Source organism: Triticum dicoccoides, chromosome 6B (genome assembly GCF_002162155.2).
Source record: "Triticum dicoccoides isolate Atlit2015 ecotype Zavitan chromosome 6B, WEW_v2.0, whole genome shotgun sequence".
Classification (NCBI taxonomy): domain Eukaryota; kingdom Viridiplantae; phylum Streptophyta; class Magnoliopsida; order Poales; family Poaceae; genus Triticum; species Triticum dicoccoides.
This window is the reverse complement of record NC_041391.1, coordinates 685,484,465-685,503,965: the sequence shown is the minus strand read 5'-3', so window position 1 is coordinate 685,503,965 and position 19,501 is coordinate 685,484,465. Positions and strand designations below refer to the sequence as shown.

The following is a 19,501-nucleotide window of genomic DNA, read 5'->3' as shown; positions in this document are numbered from 1 at the left end:
ACACCATTTCGTTGTGGTGTTCCGGGTGGCGTGAGTTGCGAAACTATTCCGCATTGTTTCAAGTGTAGACCAAACTCGTAACTCAAATATTCTCCTCCACGATCAGATCGTAGAAACTTTATTTTCTTGTTACGATGATTTTCCACTTCACTCTGAAATTCTTTGAACTTTTCAAATGTTTCAGACTTGTGTTTCATTAAGTAGATATACCCATATCTGCTCAAATCATCTGTGAAGGTGAGAAAATAACGATACCCGCCGCGAGCCTCAACATTCATTGGACCACAAACATCAGTATGTATGATCTCCAACAATTCAGTTGCTCGCTCCATAATTCCGGAGAATGGCGTTTTAGTCATCTTGCCCATGAGGCACGGTTCGCAAGTACCAAGTGATTCATAATCAAGTGATTCCAAAAGCCCATCAGCATGGAGTTTCTTCATGCGCTTTACACCGATATGACCTAAACGGCAGTGCCACAAATAAGTTGCACTACCGTTATCAACTCTGCATCTTTTGGTTTTAACACTATGAATATGTGTATCACTACTATCGAGATTCAATAAAAATAGACCACTCTTCAAGGGTGCATGACCATAAAAGATATTACTCATATAAATAGAACAACCATTATTCTCTGATTTAAATGAATAACCGTCTCGCATCAAACAAGATCCAGATATAATGTTCATGCTCAACGCTGGCACCAAATAACAATTATTTAGGTCTAAAACTAATCCCGATGGTAGATGTAGAGGTAGCGTGCCGACCGCGATCACATCGACTTTGGAACCATTTCCCACGCGCATCGTCACCTCGTCCTTAGCCAATTTTCGCTTAATTCGTAGTCCCTGTTTCGAGTTGCAAATATTAGCAACAGAACCAGTATCAAATACCCAGGTGCTACTGCGAGCATTAGTAAGGTACACATCAATAACATGTATATCACATATACCTTTGTTCACTTTGCCATCCTTCTTATCCGCCAAATACTTGGGGCAGTTCCGCTTCCAGTGTCCAGTCTGCTTGCAGTAGAAGCACTCAGTTTCAGGCTTAGGTCCAGACTTGAGTTTCTTCTCTTGAGCAGCAACTTGCTTGCTGTTCTTTTTAAAGTTTCCCTTCTTCTTCCCTTTGCCTTTTTTCTTGAAACTAGTGGTCTTGTTAACCATCAACACTTGATGCTCCGTTTCGATTTCTACCTCCGCAGCTTTTTGAAGGAAATATGCCCTAGAGGCAATAATAAAGTTATTATTTATTTCCTTATTTCATGATAAATGTTTATTATTCATGCTAGAATTGTATTAACCGGAAACATAATACATGTGTGAATACAAGACAAACATAGTGTCACTAGTATGCCTCTACTTGACTAGCTCGTTTATCAAAGATGGTTATGTTTTCTAGCCATGGACAAAAGAGTTGTCATTTCATTAGTGGGATCACATCATTAGGAGAATGATGTGATTGACATGACCCATTCCGTTAGCCTAGCACTTGATCGTTTAGTATGTTGCTATTGCTTTCTTCATGACTTATACATGTTCTTGTAACTATGAGATTATGCAACTCCCGTTTACCGGAGGAACACTTTGGGTACTACCAAACGTCACAACGTAACTGGGTGATTATAAAGGAGTACTACAGGTGTCTCCGAAGGTACATGTTGAGTTGGCGTATTTCGAGATTAGGTTTTGTCACTCCGATTGTCGGAGAGGTATCTCTGGGCCCTCTCGGTAATGCACATCTTTATAAGCCTTGCAAGCAATGTGACCAAATGAGTTGGTTACGGAATGATGCATTACGGAACAAGTAAAGAGACTTGCCGGTAACGAGATTGAACTAGGTATTGGATACCGACGATCAAATCTCGGGCAAGTAACATACCGATGACAAAGGGAACAACGTATGTTGTTATGCGGTTTGACCGATAAAGATCTTCGTAGAATATGTAGGAACCAATATGGGCATCCAGGTTCCGCTATTGGTTATTGACCGAGAATAGTTCTAGGTCATGTCTACATAGTTCTCGAACCCGTAGGGTCCGCACGCTTAACGTTACGATGACAGTTATATTATGAGTTTATGAGTTTTGATGTACCGAAGGAGTTCGGAGTCCCGGATGAGATCGGGGACATGACGAGGAGTCTCGAAATGGTCGAGACATAAAGATCGATATATTGGACGATTATATTCGGAGTTCGTAAAGGTTCCGAGTGATTTGGGTATTTTTCGGAGTACCGGAGAGTTACGGGAATTCGCTGGGAGAAGTATTGGGCCTTATTGGGCCATACGGGAAAGAGAGAGGGGCTGCCTAGGGCAGGCCGCACGCCCCCCCAAGGCCTAGTCCGAATTGGACTAGGGGGAGGGGCCGCACCCCCTCCTTCCTTCCCTTCTCTCTTCCCTTTCCTTCTCTCCTACTCCTACTACATGTAAGGTCTCCTAGTTGGACTAGGAAAGGAGGGAGTCCTACTCCCGGTGGGAGTAGGACTCCTCCCTGGCGCGCCCTCCCTTGGCCGGCCGCCCCCTCCCCCTTGCTCCTTTATATACGGGGGCAGGGGGCACCCGATGACACACAAGTTGATCTACGGATCGTTCCTTAGCCATGTGCGGTGCCCCCCTCCACCATATTCCACCTCGGTCATATCGTCGCGGAGTTTAGGCGAAGCCCTGCGCCGATAGAGCATCATCATCATCACCACGCCGTCGTGCTGACGGAACTCATCCCCGAAGCTTTGCTGGATCGGAGCCCGGGGATCATCATCGAGCTGAACGTGTGCTGAACTCGTAGGTGCCATACGTTCGGTACTTGGATCGGTCGGATCGTGAAGACGTACAACTACATCAACCGCGTTGTCATAACGCTTCCGCTTACGGTCTACGAGGGTACATGGACAACACTCTCCCCTCTCGTTGATATGCCATCACCATGATCTTGCGTGTACGTAGGAAATTTTTGAAATTACTACGTTCCCTAACAGTGGCATCCGAGCTAGGTTTTATGCGTAGATGTTATATGCACGAGTAGAACACAAGTGAGTTGTGGGCGATATAAGTCATACTGCTTACCTGCATGTCATACTTTGGTTCGGCGGTATTGTGAGATGAAGCGGCCCGGACCGACATTACGCGTACGCTTACGCGAGACTGGTTTCACCGCTACGAGCACTCGTTGCTTAAATGTGACCGGCGGGTGTCTGTCTCTCTCACTTTAGTTGAACCAAGTGTGGCTACGCCCGGTCCTTGCGAAGGTTAAAACAGCACCAACTTGACAAACTATCATTGTGGTTTTGATGTGTAGGTAAGAACGGTTCTTGCTAAGCCCGTAGCAGCCACGTAAAATTTTGCAACAACAAAGTAGAGGACGTCTAACTTGTTTTTGCAGGGCATGTTGTGATGTGATATGGTCAAGACGTGATGCTATATTTTATTGTATGAGATGATCATGTTATGTAACCGAAGTTATCGGCAACTGGCAGGAGCCATATGGTTGTCGCTTTATTGTATAAAATGCAAACGCCCTGTAATTGCTTTACTTTATCACTAAGCGGTAGTGATAGTCGTAGAAGCAATAGATGGCGTAACGACAACGATGCTACGATGGAGATCAAGGTGTCGCGCCGGTGACGATGGTGATCACGACGGTGCTTCGAAGATGGAGATCACAAGCACAAGATGATGATGGCCATATCATATCACTTATATTGATTGCATGTGATGTTTATCCTTTATGCATCTTATCTTGCTTTGATTGACGGTAGCATTTTAAGATGATCTCTCACTAATTATCAAGAAGTGTTCTCCCTGAGTATGCACCGTTGCGAAAGTTCTTCGTGCTGAGACACCACGTGATGATCGGGTGTGATAGGCTCTACGTTCAAATACAACGGGTGCAAAACAGTTGCACACGCGGAATACTCGGGTTAAACTTGACGAGCCTAGCATATACAGATATGGCCTCGGAACACGGAGACCGAAAGGTCGAGCGTGAATCATATAGTAGATATCATCAACATAATGATGTTCACCATTGAAACTACTCCATCTCACGTGATGATCGGACATGGTTTAGTTGATTTGGATCACGTGATCACTTAGATGACTAGAGAGATGTCTGTCTAAGTGGGAGTTCTTAAGTAATATGATTAATTGAACTTGAATTTATCATGAACTTAGTCCTGGTAGTATTTTGCAAATTGTGTTATAGATCAATAGCTCGCGTTGTTGCTTCCCTATGTTTTTGCTTCCCTATGTTTTTATATGTGTTCCTAGAGAAAACTATGTTGAAAAATGTTAGTAGCAATAATGCGGACTTGGTCCGTGATCTGAGGTTTATCCTCATTGCTGCACAGAAGAATTATGTCCTTGATGCACCGCTAGGTGACAGACCTATTGCAGGAGCAGATGTAGACGTTATGAACGTTTGGCTAGCTCAATATGATGACTACTTGATAGTTTAGTGCACCATGCTTAACGGCTTAGAATCGGGACTTCAAAGATGTTTTGAACGTCATGGACCATATGAGATGTTCCAGGAATTGAAGTTAATATTTCAAGCAAATACCCGAGTTGAGAGATATGAAGTCTCCAACAAGTTCTATTGCTAAAAGATGGAGGAGAATCGCTCAACTAGTGAGCATGTGCTCAGATTGTCTGAGTACTTCAATCGCTTGAATCAAGTGGGAGTTAATCTTCCAGATAAGATAGTGATTGACAGAATTCTCTAGTCACCATCACCAAGTTAGTAGAACTTTGTGATGAACTGTAGTATGCAAGGGATGACGAAAACGATTCCGAGCTCTTCGTGATGTTGAAATCAACAAAGGTAGAAATCAAGAAAGAGCATCAAGTGTTGATGATTGACAAGACCACTAGTTTCAAGAAAAGGGCGAAGGGAAAGAAAGGGAACTTCAAGTAGAATGACAAGCAAGTTGTCAGTCCCGCGAAGAAGCCCAAAGCTGGACCAAAGCCTGAAACTGAGTGATTATACTGCAAAGGAAATGGTCACTAGAAGCGGAAATGCCTTGAATATTTGGTGGATAAGAAGGATGGCAAAGTGAACAAGGGTATATTTGATATACATGTTATTGATGTGTACCTTACTAGTGTTTATAGTAACCCCTGAGTATTTGATACTTGTTCGGTTGCTAAGATTAGTAACTCGAAACAGGAGTTATAAAATAAACAGAGACTAGTTGAGGGTGATGTGACGATGTGTGTTGGAAGTGGTTCCAATATTGATATGATCATCATCGCACACTCCCTATACTTTCGGGATTAGTTTGAACCTAAATAAATGTTATTTGGTGTTTGCGTTGAGCATGAATATGATTTGATCATGTTTATTGCAATACAGTTATTCATTTAAAGTCAGAGAATAATTATTGTTCTGTTTACATGAATAAGACCTTCGATGGTCATACACCCAATGAACATAGTTTGTTGGATCTCGATCGTAGTGATACACATATTCATAATATTGATGCCAAAAGATGAAAAGTTAATAATGATAGTGCAACTTATTTGTGGCACTGCCGTTTGGGTCATATCGGTGTAAAGCGCATGAAGAAACTCCATAAAGATGGATTTTCGGAATCACTTGGTTATGAATCATTTGATGCTTGCGAACCGTGCCTTTTGGGCAAGATGACTAAAAACTCCGTTCTCCGGAACAATGGAACAAGCTACTGACTTATTGGAAATAATACATACCGATGTATGCGATCCAATGAGTGTTGATGCTCGTGGCAAGTATCATTATTTTCTGACCTTCACAAAATGATTTGAGCAGATATGGGTATATCTACTTGATGAAACATAAGTTTGAAATAATTGAAAGGTTCAAAGAATTTCAGAGTGAAGTGGAAAAATCATCGTAACAAGAAAATAAAGTTTCTACGATCTGATCGCGGAGACGAATATTTGAGTTACGAGTTTGGTCTTCAGTTAAAACAATGTGGAATAGTTTCACAGCTCACGCCACCTGGAACACCACAACGTTATGGTGTGTCCGAACGTCGTAACCACACTTTATTGGATATGGTGCGATTTATGATGTCTCTTATCGGTTTTACCACTATCGTTTTGGGGTTGTGCATTAGAGACAGCTGCATTCACGTTTAAAAGGGCACCATCTAAATCCGTTGAGACGACACCGTATGAACTATGGTTTAGCAGTAAACCTAAGCTGTCATTTCTTAAAGTTTGGAGTTGCGATGCTTATATGAAAAAAGTTTCAACCTGATAAGCTCAAACCCAAATCGGAGAAGTGCGTCTTCATAGAATACCCAAAGTTAACTATTGGGTACACCTTCTATCACAGATCGGAAGGCAAGTTATTCATTGCTAAGAATGGATCCTTTCTAGAGAAGGAGTTTCTCTCAAAAGAAGTGAGTGGGAGGAAAGTAGAACTTGATAAGGTAACTGTACCTGCTCCCTTATTGGAAAGTAGTTCATCACAGAAATCTGTTCCTGTGACTACTACACCAATTAGTGAGGAAGTTAATGATGATGATCATGAAACTTCAAATTAAGTTACTACAGAACCTCGTAGGTCTTCCAGAGTAAGATCCGCACCAGAGTGGTACGGTAATCCTGTTCTGTAAGTCATGTTACTAGACCATGATGAACCTACGAACTATGAGGAAGCGATGATGAGCCCAGATTCCACGAAATGGCTTGAGGCCATAAAATCTGAGATATGATCCATGTATGAGAACAAAGTATGGACTTTGATTGACTTGCTCGATGATCAGCAAGCCATGTTAAATAAATGGATCTTCAATAGGAAGACGGACATTGATAGTAGTGTTACTATCTACTAAGCTCGACTTGTTGCGAAATGTTTTCAACAAGTTCAAGGTGTTGAATACGATGAGATTTTCTCACTTGTATCGAAGCTTAAGTCTGTCTGAATCATGTTAGCAATTGCCACATTTTATGAAATCTGGCAAATAGATGTCAAAAACTGCATTCCTTAATGGATTTATTAAAGAAGAGTTGTATATGATGCAACCAGAAAGTTTTTGTCAATCCTAAAGATGCTAACAAAGTGTGCAAGCTCCAGCAATCCATCAATGGACTGGTGCAAGCATCTCGGAGTTGGAATATACACTTTGATGAGTTGATCAAAGCATATGGTTTTATACAGACTTTTGAAGAAGCCTGTATTTACAAGAAAGTGAGTGGGAGCTCTGTAGCATTTCTAATATTATATGTGGATGACATATTGTTAATTGGAAATGATATGGAAATTCTGGATAGCATGAAAGGATACTTGAATAAGAGTTTTTCAAAGCAAGACCTCGGTGAAGCTGCTTACACATTGAGCATCAAGATCTATATAGATAGATCAAGACGCTTGATAAGATTTTTCAATGAGTACATACCTTGATAAATTTTTGAAATAGTTCAAAATGGAACAGTCAAAGAAGGAGTTCTTGCCTGTGTTACAAGGTGTGAAGTTGAGTAAGACTCAAGACCCGACCATTGCAGAAAATAGAAAGAGAATGAAAAATCATTCCTTATGCCTCAGTCATAGGTTCTATAAAGTATGCTATGCTGTGAATCAGACCTATTGTATACCTTGCTCTGTGTTTGGCAAAGGAATACAATTTTGATCTAATAAGTAGATCACTGGACATGGGTCAAGAATATCCTTAGTGAGGACTAAGGAGACGTTTCTCGATTATGGAGGTGATAAAAGAGCCCGTCGTAAAAGTTACAATGATGCAAGCTTTTACACCAATCCAGATGACTCTAAGTCTCAATCTGGATACATATTGAAAGTGGGAGCAATTAGTTAGAGTAGCTCCGTGCAGAGCATTGTGGACATAGAATATTTGCGAAATACATACGACTCTGAATATGACAGACCAGTTGACTAAGCTTCTCTCACGAGCAAAACATGATCATACCTGAGTACTCTTTTGGGTGTTAATCACATAGCGATGTGAACTAGATTATTGACTCTAGTAAACCCTTTGGGTGTTAATCACATAGCGATGTGAACTAGATTATTGACTCTAGTAAACCCTTTGGGTGTTGATCACATGATGATGTGAACTATGGGTATTAATCACATGCAGATATGAATATTGGTGTTAAATCACATAGCGATGTGAACTAGATTATTGACTCTAGTGCAAGTGGGAGACTGAAGGAAATATGCCCTAGAGGCAATAATAAAGTTATTATTTATTTCCTTATTTCATGATAAATGTTTATTATTCATGCTAGAATTGTATTAACCGGAAACATAATACATGTGTGAATACATAGACAAACATAGTGTCACTAGTATGCCTCTACTTGACTAGCTCGTTTATCAAAGATGGTTATGTTTTCTAGCCATGGACAAAAGAGTTGTCATTTCATTAGTGGGATCACATCATTAGGAGAATGATGTGATTGACATGACCCATTCCGTTAGCCTAGCACTTGATCGTTTAGTATGTTGCCATTGCTTTCTTCATGACTTATACATGTTCTTGTAACTATGAGATTATGCAACTCCCGTTTACCGGAGGAACACTTTGGGTACTACCAAACGTCACAACGTAACTGGGTGATTATAAAGGAGTACTACAGGTGTCTCCGAAGGTACATATTGAGTTGGCGTATTTCGAGATTAGGTTTTGTCACTCCGATTGTCGGAGAGGTATCTCTGGGCCCTCTCGGTAATGCACATCTTTATAAGCCTTGCAAGCAATGTGACCAAATGAGTTGGTTATGGAATGATGCATTACGGAACGAGTAAAGAGACTTGCCGGTAACGAGATTGAACTAGGTATTGGATACCGACGATCAAATCTCGGGCAAGTAACATACCGATGACAAAGGGAACAACGTATGTTGTTATGCGGTTTGACCGATAAAGATCTTCGTAGAATATGTAGGAACTAATATGGGCATCCAGGTTCTGCTATTGGTTATTGACCGAGAATAGTTCTAGGTCATGTCTACATAGTTCTCGAACCCGTGGGGTCCGCACGCTTAACGTTACGATGACAGTTATATTATGAGTTTATGAGTTTTGATGTACCGAAGGAGTTCGGAGTCCCCGATGAGATCGGGGACATGACGAGGAGTCTCGAAATGGTCGAGACGTAAAGATCGATATATTGGACGACTATATTCGGAGTTCGGAAAGGTTCCGAGTGATTCGGGTATTTTTCAGAGTACCGGAGAGTTACGGGAATTCGGCGGGAGAAGTATTGGGCCTTATTGGGCCATACGGGAAAGAGAGAGGGGCTGCCTAGGGCAGGCCGCGCGCCCCCCCAAGGCCTAGTCCGAATTGGACTAGGGGGAGGGGCCTCACCCCCTCCTTCCTTCCCTTCTCTCTTCCCTTTCCTTCTCTCCTACTCCTACTACATGGAAGGTCTCCTAGTTGGACTAGGAAAGGAGGGAGTCCTACTCCCGGTGGGAGTAGGACTCCTCCCTGGCGCGCCCTCCCTTGGCCGGCCGCCCCCTCCCCCTTGCTCCTTTATATACGGGGGTAGGGGGGCACCCGATGACACACAAGTTGATCTACGGATCGTTCCTTAGCCGTGTGCGGTGCCCCCCTCCACCATATTCCACCTCGGTCATATCATCGCGGAGTTTAGGCGAAGCCCTGCGTCGGTAGAGCATCATCATCATCACCACGCCGTCGTGCTGACGGAACTCATCCCCGAAGCTTTGCTGGATCGGAGCCCGGGGATCGTCATCGAGCTGAACGTGTGCTGAACTCGGAGGTGTCGTACGTTCGGTACTTGGATCAGTCGGATCGTGAAGACGTACGACTACATCAACCGCGTTGTCATAACGCTTCCACTTACGGTCTACGAGGGTACGTGGACAACACTCTCCCCTCTCGTTGCTATGCCATCACCATGATCTTGCGTGTACGTAGGAAATTTTTGAAATTACTACGTTCCCTAACACTTTTAGCATTGCGAAGAGCTCGGGAATAGTTTTGTTCATCCCTTGCATATTATAGTTCATCACGAAGCTCTTGTAGCTTGGTGGCAGTGATTGGAGAATTCTGTCAATGACACTATCATCATGAAGATTAACTCCCAGTTGAATCAAGTGATTATTATACCCAAACATTTTGAGTATGTGTTCACTGACAGAACTATTCTCCTTTATCTTGCAGCTATAGAACTTATTGGAGACTTCATATCTCTCAATCCGGGCATTTGCTTGAAATATTAACTTCAACTCCTGAAACATCTCATATGCTCCATGACGTTCAAAACATCGTTGAAGACCCGGTTCTAAGCCGTAAAGCATGGCACACTGAACTATCGAGTAGTCATCAGCTTTGCTCTGCCAGACGTTCTTAACGTCGTCAGTTGCATCAGCAGCATTCCTGGCACCCAGCGGTACTTCCAGGACGTAACTTTTCTGTGCAGCAATGAGGATAATCCTCAGGTTACGGACCCAGTCCGTGTAATTGCTACCATCATCTTTCAACTTTGCTTTCTCAAGGAACGCATTAAAATTTAACGGAACAACAGCACGAGCCATCTATCTACAAACAAACATAGACAAGAAAAACACTATCAGGTACTAAGTTCATGATAAATTTAAGTTCAATTAATCATATTACTTAAGAACTCCCACTTAGACAGACATCTCTCTAGTCATCTAAGTGATCACGTGATCCAAATCAACTAAACCATGTCCGATCATCACGTGAGATGGAGTAGTTTCAATGGTGAACATCACTATGTTGATCATATCTACTATATGATTCACGTTCGACCTTTCGGTCTCCGTGTTCCGAGGCCATATCTGTATATGCTAGGCTCGTCAAGTATGACCTGAGTATTCCGCATGTGCAACTGTTTTGCACCCGTTGTATTTGAACGTAGAGCCTATCACACCCGATCATCACGTGGTGTCTCAGCACGAAGAACTTTCACAACGGTGCATACTCAGGGAGAACACTTCTTAATTATTAAGTGAGAGATCATCTTAAAATGCTACCGTCAATCAAAGCAAGATAAGATGCATACAGGATAAACATCACATGTAATCAATATAAGTGATATGATATGGCCATCATCATCTTGTGCTTGTGATCTCCATCTTCGAAGCACCGTCGTGATCACCATCGTCACCGGCGCGACACCTTGATCTCCATCGTAGCATCGTTGTCGTTACGCCATCTATTGCTTCTACGACTATCGCTACTGCTTAGTGATAAAGTAAAGCAATTACAGGGCGTTTGCATTTCATACAATAAAGCGACAACCATATGGCTCCTGCCAGTTGCCAATAACTTCGGTTACAAAACATGATCATCTCATACAATAAAATATAGCATCACGTCTTGACCATATCACATCACAACATGCCCTGCAAAAACAAGTTAGACGTCCTCTACTTTGTTGTTGCAATTTTTACGTGGCTGCTACGGGCTTAGCAAGAACCGTTCTTACCTACGCATCAAAACCACAACGATAGTTTGTCAAGTTGGTGCTGTTTTAACCTTCGCAAGGACCGGGCGTAGTCACACTCGGTTCAACTAAAGTGAGAGAGACAGACACCCGCCGATCACCTTTAAGCAACGAGTGCTCGTAGCGGTGAAACCAGTCTCGCGTAAGCGTACGCGTAATGTCGGTCCGGGCCGCTTCATCTCACAATGCCGCTGAACCAAAGTATGACATGCTGGTAAGCAGTATGACTTATATCTCCCACAACTCACTTGTGTTCTACTCGTGCATATAACATCAACGCATAAAACCTAGCTCTGATGCCACTGTTGGGGAACGTAGTAATTTCAAAAAAAATCCTACATACACGCAAGATCATGGTGATGGCATAGCAACGAGAGGGGAGAGTGTTCGTCCACGTACCCTCGTAGACCGTAAGCGGAAGCGTTATGACAACGCGGTTGATGTAGTCGTACGTCTTCACGATCCGACCGATCCAAGCACCGAACGTACGGCACCTCCGAGTTCAGCACACGTTCAGCTCGATGACGATCCCCGGGCTCCGATCCAGCAAAGCTTCGGGGATGAGTTCCGTCAGCACGACGGCGTGGTGACGATGATGATGCTCTACCGGCGCAGGGCTTCGCTTAAACTCCGCGACGATATGACCGAGGTGGAATATGGTGGAGGGGGGCACCGCACACGGCTAAGGAACGATCCGTAGATCAACTTGTGTGTTATGGGGTGCCCCCTGCCCCCGTATATAAAGGAGGGAGGGGGAGGTGCGGCCGGCCCCTTTAGGGCGTGCCTGGAGGAGTCCTACTCCCACCGGGAGTAGGACTCCCCCCTCTTGCCTTGGTGGAGAAGGAAAGGGGGGAGGGGAAAGAGGAAAGGGGGGCGCCGCCCCCCTTCCTTGTCCTATTCGGACTAGGGGGGAGGGGGCGCGCGGCCTGCCCTGGCCGGCCCTCCTCTTCTCCCTCATGGCCCACTAAGGCCCATTAACCCCCGGGAGGGTTCCGGTAACCCCCCGGTGTTCTGGTAAAATCCCGATTTCACCCGGAACCTTTCCGATGTCCAAACATGGGCTTCCAATATATCAATCTTTATGTCTCGACCATTTCGAGACTCCTCGTCATGTCCGTGATCACATCCGGGACTCCGAACAAACTTCAGTACATCAAAACTTATAAACTCATAATAAAACTGTCATCGTAACGTTAAGCGTGCGGACCCTATGGGTTCGAGAACTATGTAGACATGACCTAGAACCATTCTCGGTCAATAACCAATAGCGGGACCTGGATGCCCATATTGGTTCCTACATATTCTACGAAGATCTTTATCGGTCAAACCGCATAACAATATACGTTGTTCCCTTTGTCATCGGTATGTTACTTGCCCGAGATTTGATCGTCGGTATCCAATACCTAGTTCAATCTCGTTACCGGCAAGTCTCTTTACTAGTTCCGTAATGCATCATCCCGTAACCAACTCATTTGGTCACATTGCTTGCAAGGCTTATCATGATGTGCATTACCGAGAGGGCCTAGAGATACCTCTCCGACAATCGGAGTGACAAAACCTAATCTCGAAATACGCCAACTCAACATGTACCTTCAGAGACACTTGTAGTACTCCTTTATAATCACCCAGTTATGTTGTGACGTTTGGTAGTACCCAAAGTGTTCCTCCGGTAAACGGGAGTTGCATATTTCTCATAGTTACAGGAACATGTATAAGTCATGAAGAAAGCAATAGCAGTATACTAAACGATCAAGTGCTAGGCTAACGGAATGGGTCATGTCAATCACATCATTCTTCTAATGATGTGATCCCATTAATCAAATGACAACACATGTCTATGGTTAGGAAACATAACCATCTTTGATTAATGAGCTAGTCAAGTAGAGGCATACTAGTGACTATATGTTTGTCTATGTATTCACACATGTATCATGTTTTCGGTTAATACAATTCTAGCATGAATAATAAACATTTATCATGATACGAGGAAATAAATAATAACTTTATTATTGCCTCTAGGGCATATTTCCTTCAATTTTGTCATGCTAACTTTGTCCTACGTGTTCACTTTGGTCTAAATCGTTCGGAAGCAAGGCCATGACGATTAAAATCTGCCGCCACCCTCGATGACACCACTTGGAGAATCGGTGAAGGGGATGTGCCTCTGACTGCGCTCCCCGCAAGACGATGACTACATAGATCCAATTGTGGTGTCCCCTTTAACTCAGACCATGGGGTTCATCGGGCAAGTTCATCTCACTTGGTGATCTTCTTCCAAATTCTTCATATAGGTTATCGCCTCTCACTACTGCATAGCTCCTAGACATCTTTGACAAGCCCCTAGATGTCGTTTGGGCTGAGCGTTTTTCACGTTGGCTTGTGATCAGCAAGTGGAGGCAGAGGGTAGGCTCGTAGAGATTACATGAGCAACACCCCGGTGAGGAGTAGGTGTAGGAGGGTTAGGCCTGTCTGGATTTGGTTGTGGTGGCTCGTTGGTAGGATTACGAATGTGTGGTGTATGTGGGCTTGGGAGGTGGATCCAGGAGACAGTCTTGTCTCTGGTCATTACCAGAGCCGACGATGATGATGCTTTTGAGTGCCGCTTCCTTCTTGTTGACATCGTCAAGGTGATACTTCTACCCACAACCTTTGCAGCTTCAGCGAAAGCTCTAGATTTGTGTGATCGGGCGTTGGTGGCTCACGGGGGCAATGAACCTTGGACAATGGGCGAAAGCTTGATCCAGCAATGTCGCGTGAGTGAAGAAGAGCAAATGCCGCTTGTAAAGCTCTTTCGTCGATTGCGCGATCATGACATCACTCGAGGAAGAAGCCATGGCTACCTCCATGTCAGCAACATTGTCTTCTTTCCAGATTTGTCTAGCGATCTTTTTTTCATCCGTGGGCCTAGCGAGAAAGACGAAACACATGTCATCGCCATAATTTTTTTCTCTTCTTCTTTTCCAGCGGGGTTGGCATCCATCTCAGAGCCACACCGCCCGACTCGCTATGGTCCCTCATTTCCTCCACCTTCCCCCACTCCTCCAAGACAATCTCTCCTTCCCATCCCACTGTCTCTCATTGTCCCGCCACCGCGGAGTGTTCGAGGGCAAATTCTTTGTGTGGAGATCAGGTCGGTGACCGAAGACAAGGAGGAGGGAGGCGGGAGGATACTCATGCAGGCTGCGGGTGATGCTCCTGTTCTTCTAGCGTCCCGAGAAGGAGACGCGCTCGCAGCGGTGGGAGGCGTCGGCGTCCACTCAGGTAAGAGGGATCATGTGGTACACTGCGCATCTTTAGTCCCAGTCTGTAGTTCAGTGCAATTCTCACGAGTTTATTAGGCTGGGCTTCAGCAGGAGTGTCATCAAGTAGGAATAGAAGGAGATAGTAGTAATGCAATGTATACGACAGAGGGTCTAGTATGAGGTACTGGGTATAGGCCAAGGAGGTGTAAGGGGAGCTATGCCCCATCGACGCAGGGAATAGGGGGGAGGTATGCCCAGTAGGATAGCCGGGGGCGGGGTATAGGGGGGAGGTATGTCCGGCGGGGATGACCAGATGGTGGGCTAATGGGTTTGTGCTATGTCCGGCGGGGTGGCCGCCGGGGGTGGGTTTAGGGGGAGGTGTGCTTGGCTCGACAACCGGGCCGCAGGGGCAGCAGGGGGGACCTATGCCTCTCAGGGAAATCGCCAATAAGTGTGTGTGTGTGTGTGTGTGTGTGTGTGTGTGTGTGTGTTCAAATCCCTCAACGAAATCCCTTCAGAATTACTTCGAGAAAAATCCCTACAAGCAAGCCATGCACCAAATGAATACAAGAAGTATGATGTATATTATGATGCCATTACTTAAGGTTTATTAGATATCAGAAGATTAAAGTAGTTAGCATTGTGGTAAAATGATGATCCGTGATATTCGATGTTGTGCTGCTGAAGCTGGACAAGATATGATCAATTAGCTGGCTGGTGACGAGGTTAAAGGAAAAGTATGAGTGATATCTTAACAGGTCTTACATTGAAGATAATATAGGAAGGCAAGTTGCAACATTTTGGTATGAGCAGAATTAACAAGATTCAGTATGTAATCTTTCTTACCCTCCAAGAAAAGTGAAATCTGAGAAAATGAAAGTCAAAAGCCACATGTTATAATGTCCTTGGCATTAACACATCCAGCAATAGACAAGTTGTTCTTCCACAAGAACTTCTCATCATAGTGAAGTGGTAATGTAACATAGCGCACATATTAAGAACATATCAAAGGAAGTTTAGTAGCAATGCATTGTTTACCTGGTGAAGGTGAAGGAGATGACATGTTTGGTTGGTTATTCTAGCGCACACATCAAATACCCGAAGATGAAGTTGCATCCGTTCCCACAATGCTACCATGTTTGCAAGGATATAATGACATGGCTGGTTGCTTCATGTCTGCACTGGTTTGATTTTTTCTTTTTGCAAGTTTGCTTATTTTGCATCGAGGGCGTAGGCAGTAACCTGTTTTTATCGAAAAAAGAAAAATATGCAGACTATTTAGTGCAAGATGGTTTTGCGATAATATACCATGTGTTCTTTGTAAGCACATGGCATTTATTGATGTCATGTTTCACTCGTTAGTTTAGAGATTCAAGGGTTGGGTTGTGCACTCTTATTGCAAAAACAAACCTCGCTTAATTTTTGGTTTTCTGTCGTTGTATGCAAAGTTAACTGAATGAGCTGCCAGTTTAGTGGAATGCATGGGAGATCCATCAAATTTTTTAGCATGCTAACCTTATCCCATTTACTCGCAAAATTGCAGTTTCACCACGTTGAACTTGTCTGGATCTGAATGACTCGCAAATGAGGTTAGGTTAGGCGAATTTGCATGCGTGGTACACTAGGTCGTTTCTTTCTCGAAACAGATGTAAAAGGAGAGAATTGCCCAGTTAATTAACGAAAAACCGACAGAGACAGCCACAAACCGCTGAATGACACACACAATACCATGGAGAAGAGGCCTCTCATCGAGGTGTCACGCTGACGTCATCACCACCACTTCTCCCTCGAGCAAGCATCATCACCATCCCATCTCCATGAGCAAGGACTCCGAATCTACCGCAGACAACCGCCGACCCAACCATGTTGTAGAGGATGCGCAAAGTCACATGAAGGTCCATGACAAGCTCTTAGTCAAGCGCAACGGGGCATCGTAGCTCCGATTTCGACATATACCATGCATTATTTCTTATTCTACGAAAAACAGGTAATTCATTCATTCAATCTGCTCGTGCATACAATACACACAACCATAAATTTTTATGTTGCGTTTGTTTTTGCGCCTAGTGCGCAGCTAAAAAAATAATCTCCAAACCATTTTGTTTCAGCATCTACACCACATGCTTACAAATATCACAAAGGGTATATCATCACGATTACTGCCAGATACAAAATTGTGCATACTTCCACAAATCCATGCATACATGAAACAACCAACCATGTCATCATTAATATATCCTCACAAACATGACACTAATAGCATTTGCCAAAGCTGCTGCATATCTTAAGACTACAACAGAAGCGCGATACAGCCAACTCTTCACGCGTAAACACTCTTGCTGCTTCTGACAAGCTAAACTAAATGACTGCCAAACACCGACTTAGAAGCGGGTTTTCCGCTTCCGCCCCGTGTATTTCGTGTCCGCGGGGACGTCGCGTCCTCTCTTCCTCATCTGCTCCTTTTTCCTCAGCAGCCAATCCTTGCCCCTGCCGTTCTTCTTGTTCACTTTCTGCCTCTTGTTCGACCTGTTCCGTCCATATGTGCCAACCTGCATTTGAAAAAAAATACATTATTATCATGTATCACTGCCAGTAGAGCACCAAGGCTTCATCACATAGTAGGACAATCATATGATCAGCAATGGACTATAAGTCTTTTCAAAGAAAGCAATGAACTACAAGTGAGAGAACAGAATAAGAGAAGTATGATGCAAGTTGATTCTTGATCAAGCACAGACAGTTAGCTCACAGCATCCAAGATAGCAACAGTTTTAAGAGCAATTAAACATCCAGGAATTATTGGGTAGAACTGATGATGCTAGCAGTTGGCACAGGGAATATGGCATAGACAGGTAGAAAGATCACCACAAAAATAACCAACATTTCCATCCCATAATAAGAGAGTATGGCCTATTTGGTCATGTTATTACAAACATTTCTTATGCAACTGGTTTGTGTACACATCAACTGGATAACATATAGCTCCATTGATCAAGGCGGAATGAAGAAGTAGACAAGACACAGAGAGTAAAAGCAGTAAAGCTCAAAATGTATAAACAGGAAACATATCTTGTTAAGACTGAGCTTACTGTTTGGTCATCGTTGCTTTCATCACCATCATCGTCATCATCACTGCTGCACATCTCACCGTTTTCACCTTTCCCCTTTGGAAGAGATGCGACAGAAGATGTACCACAAGTGAGGACAAGGTAGGACTTCTTTGCTTTCGAACTGTCAGAGGAAAGGCATCCACATAAGTCCACAGCAGACAAGAAATCCATAAGACTGTTCATACAACCATGGCTCCGAGGCAATGAAATCCTTACCTATGAGGCCAGTCAATGACCACTCCACCAGCAAATCCAGCTTTCATGGCAAAAGACACGAGCATTTCGGTTTGTTTCACATTATCAGCATAAAACTGTAGAACGGCCCTTGCTCCCCTTGCTAAGCATCTATATAGTGATCCAAAGAAAGCCCTGGAAATTATGCACATCAAGGTTAAGAATTGGTTGCGGATAACCCAAGGGATACGTTACAAAATAGTTTCACGTACTTTAACCGTAATCTTGGTTCATGAGAAGACTTGTCAGCATTGCATAACCACTGCACGACATTGTCAACAAAGGGCATAGTTATGAACAAATCACTAAACACGACAAGCTAGTTGCAGAAACAAAACAAAAACTTGAAGAATCACCTGGACTGCTGAAATACTAATTGCACCATCCATAACTCCTGGGCGCAAGCCTAGGCCCTGGAAGATGCATTATTATAAACATATTAGCTCAAGTAACAGCAAACTGTGGTTACACAGCTGTGAAAAGGTGGATGCAGTTGTATGAAGCAAAGATTACTGAAATGGCAGACCATACAGCATATTATCATTACCAAGGCAGACCATACAGTTGTATGAAGCAAAATAATTTCTTAATCTTCATAGGAAGTGAGGTTCAGCATGCGCAATAGAAGACCACCCGGCAACCATACAATTATTATAGAGAAAAGGCAGTACTGAAATGTTCAGGTTCTTTGGATTCACACTCATATTTTCCCACCAGACATAGGTTCGAAGGCCCATTTACTTTTACAGTGTCAATCAGGTTTGACACCGAGACCATGTTGACCACAAGTCATGCACATTATTATCATTACCAAGGATATCTTCTAACAGTTAATAACACATAAAACTCAAACTGTAACAAGAAGAATTGCATAAGACAAGCTTATGAGCTACGACCCAAACATAGCATCTGGAACAAAACTCTCCGCCAATCCAGTGCCGCAGCACGCATCTTACCTCGCCCATGTCTGCGAGCAGGAGGTCACCCTCCGTCTCCCGCTCCAGAGCAACATCTGCGAGGTGGAAAACAAAACTGAAGCTCTCAAGCAGAAACCTGAGTGACACAGCAACACGCCCATAAGAGCGAGGAACGAGGTGAATTCCTCCTCACCAAGCATGGACTGCGAGATATCGCAGCCGATCCAGCGGTGCCCGTGCTCCGTCAGCGTCTCGCCGCTAAGCCCGGAGCCGCACCCTGCCATTCGACACACAGGACCCATGATTGTAAACGCCAGCAATTCATCAAGACGCAGGACCATGGTTTCTCTGTCAAAGCAACAGAGAATCGGTGCTGTGGGTGAGCGTAGAGAGGAGGCTGACCGATGTCGAGCAGCATCTTGGGGACGCCGTCGTCGGGGAGCGCCAGCAGCTCCAGCGCCCTCTCGGAGATCCTCGCCTGCGGAGAAGAAGAAGAAGAACAAGAAGAAGGAGATAACCCGGGTCAGCCTCACCGCTTGCCGCCGGAGCTCCCC

At 44.0% G+C, this 19,501-nt stretch overlaps 1 protein-coding gene across 1 annotated transcript; it reads right to left on the bottom strand.

Moving 5' to 3' along the window:
* Positions 1-16,788: 16,788 nt before the first annotated feature.
* On the bottom strand, positions 16,789-19,477 carry LOC119323938 (18S rRNA (guanine-N(7))-methyltransferase RID2-like). Its single transcript, XM_037597649.1, has 8 exons — positions 19,350-19,477; positions 19,141-19,224; positions 18,987-19,042; positions 18,387-18,443; positions 18,243-18,292; positions 18,013-18,165; positions 17,776-17,917; positions 16,789-17,235 (listed from the first exon to the last, which is right to left on the bottom strand). Exons 1-8 carry the CDS (start codon positions 19,363-19,365, stop codon positions 17,068-17,070), a joined length of 726 nt encoding a protein of 241 aa, XP_037453546.1. The 5' UTR covers positions 19,366-19,477; the 3' UTR covers positions 16,789-17,067.
* Positions 19,478-19,501: the final 24 nt, after the last annotated feature.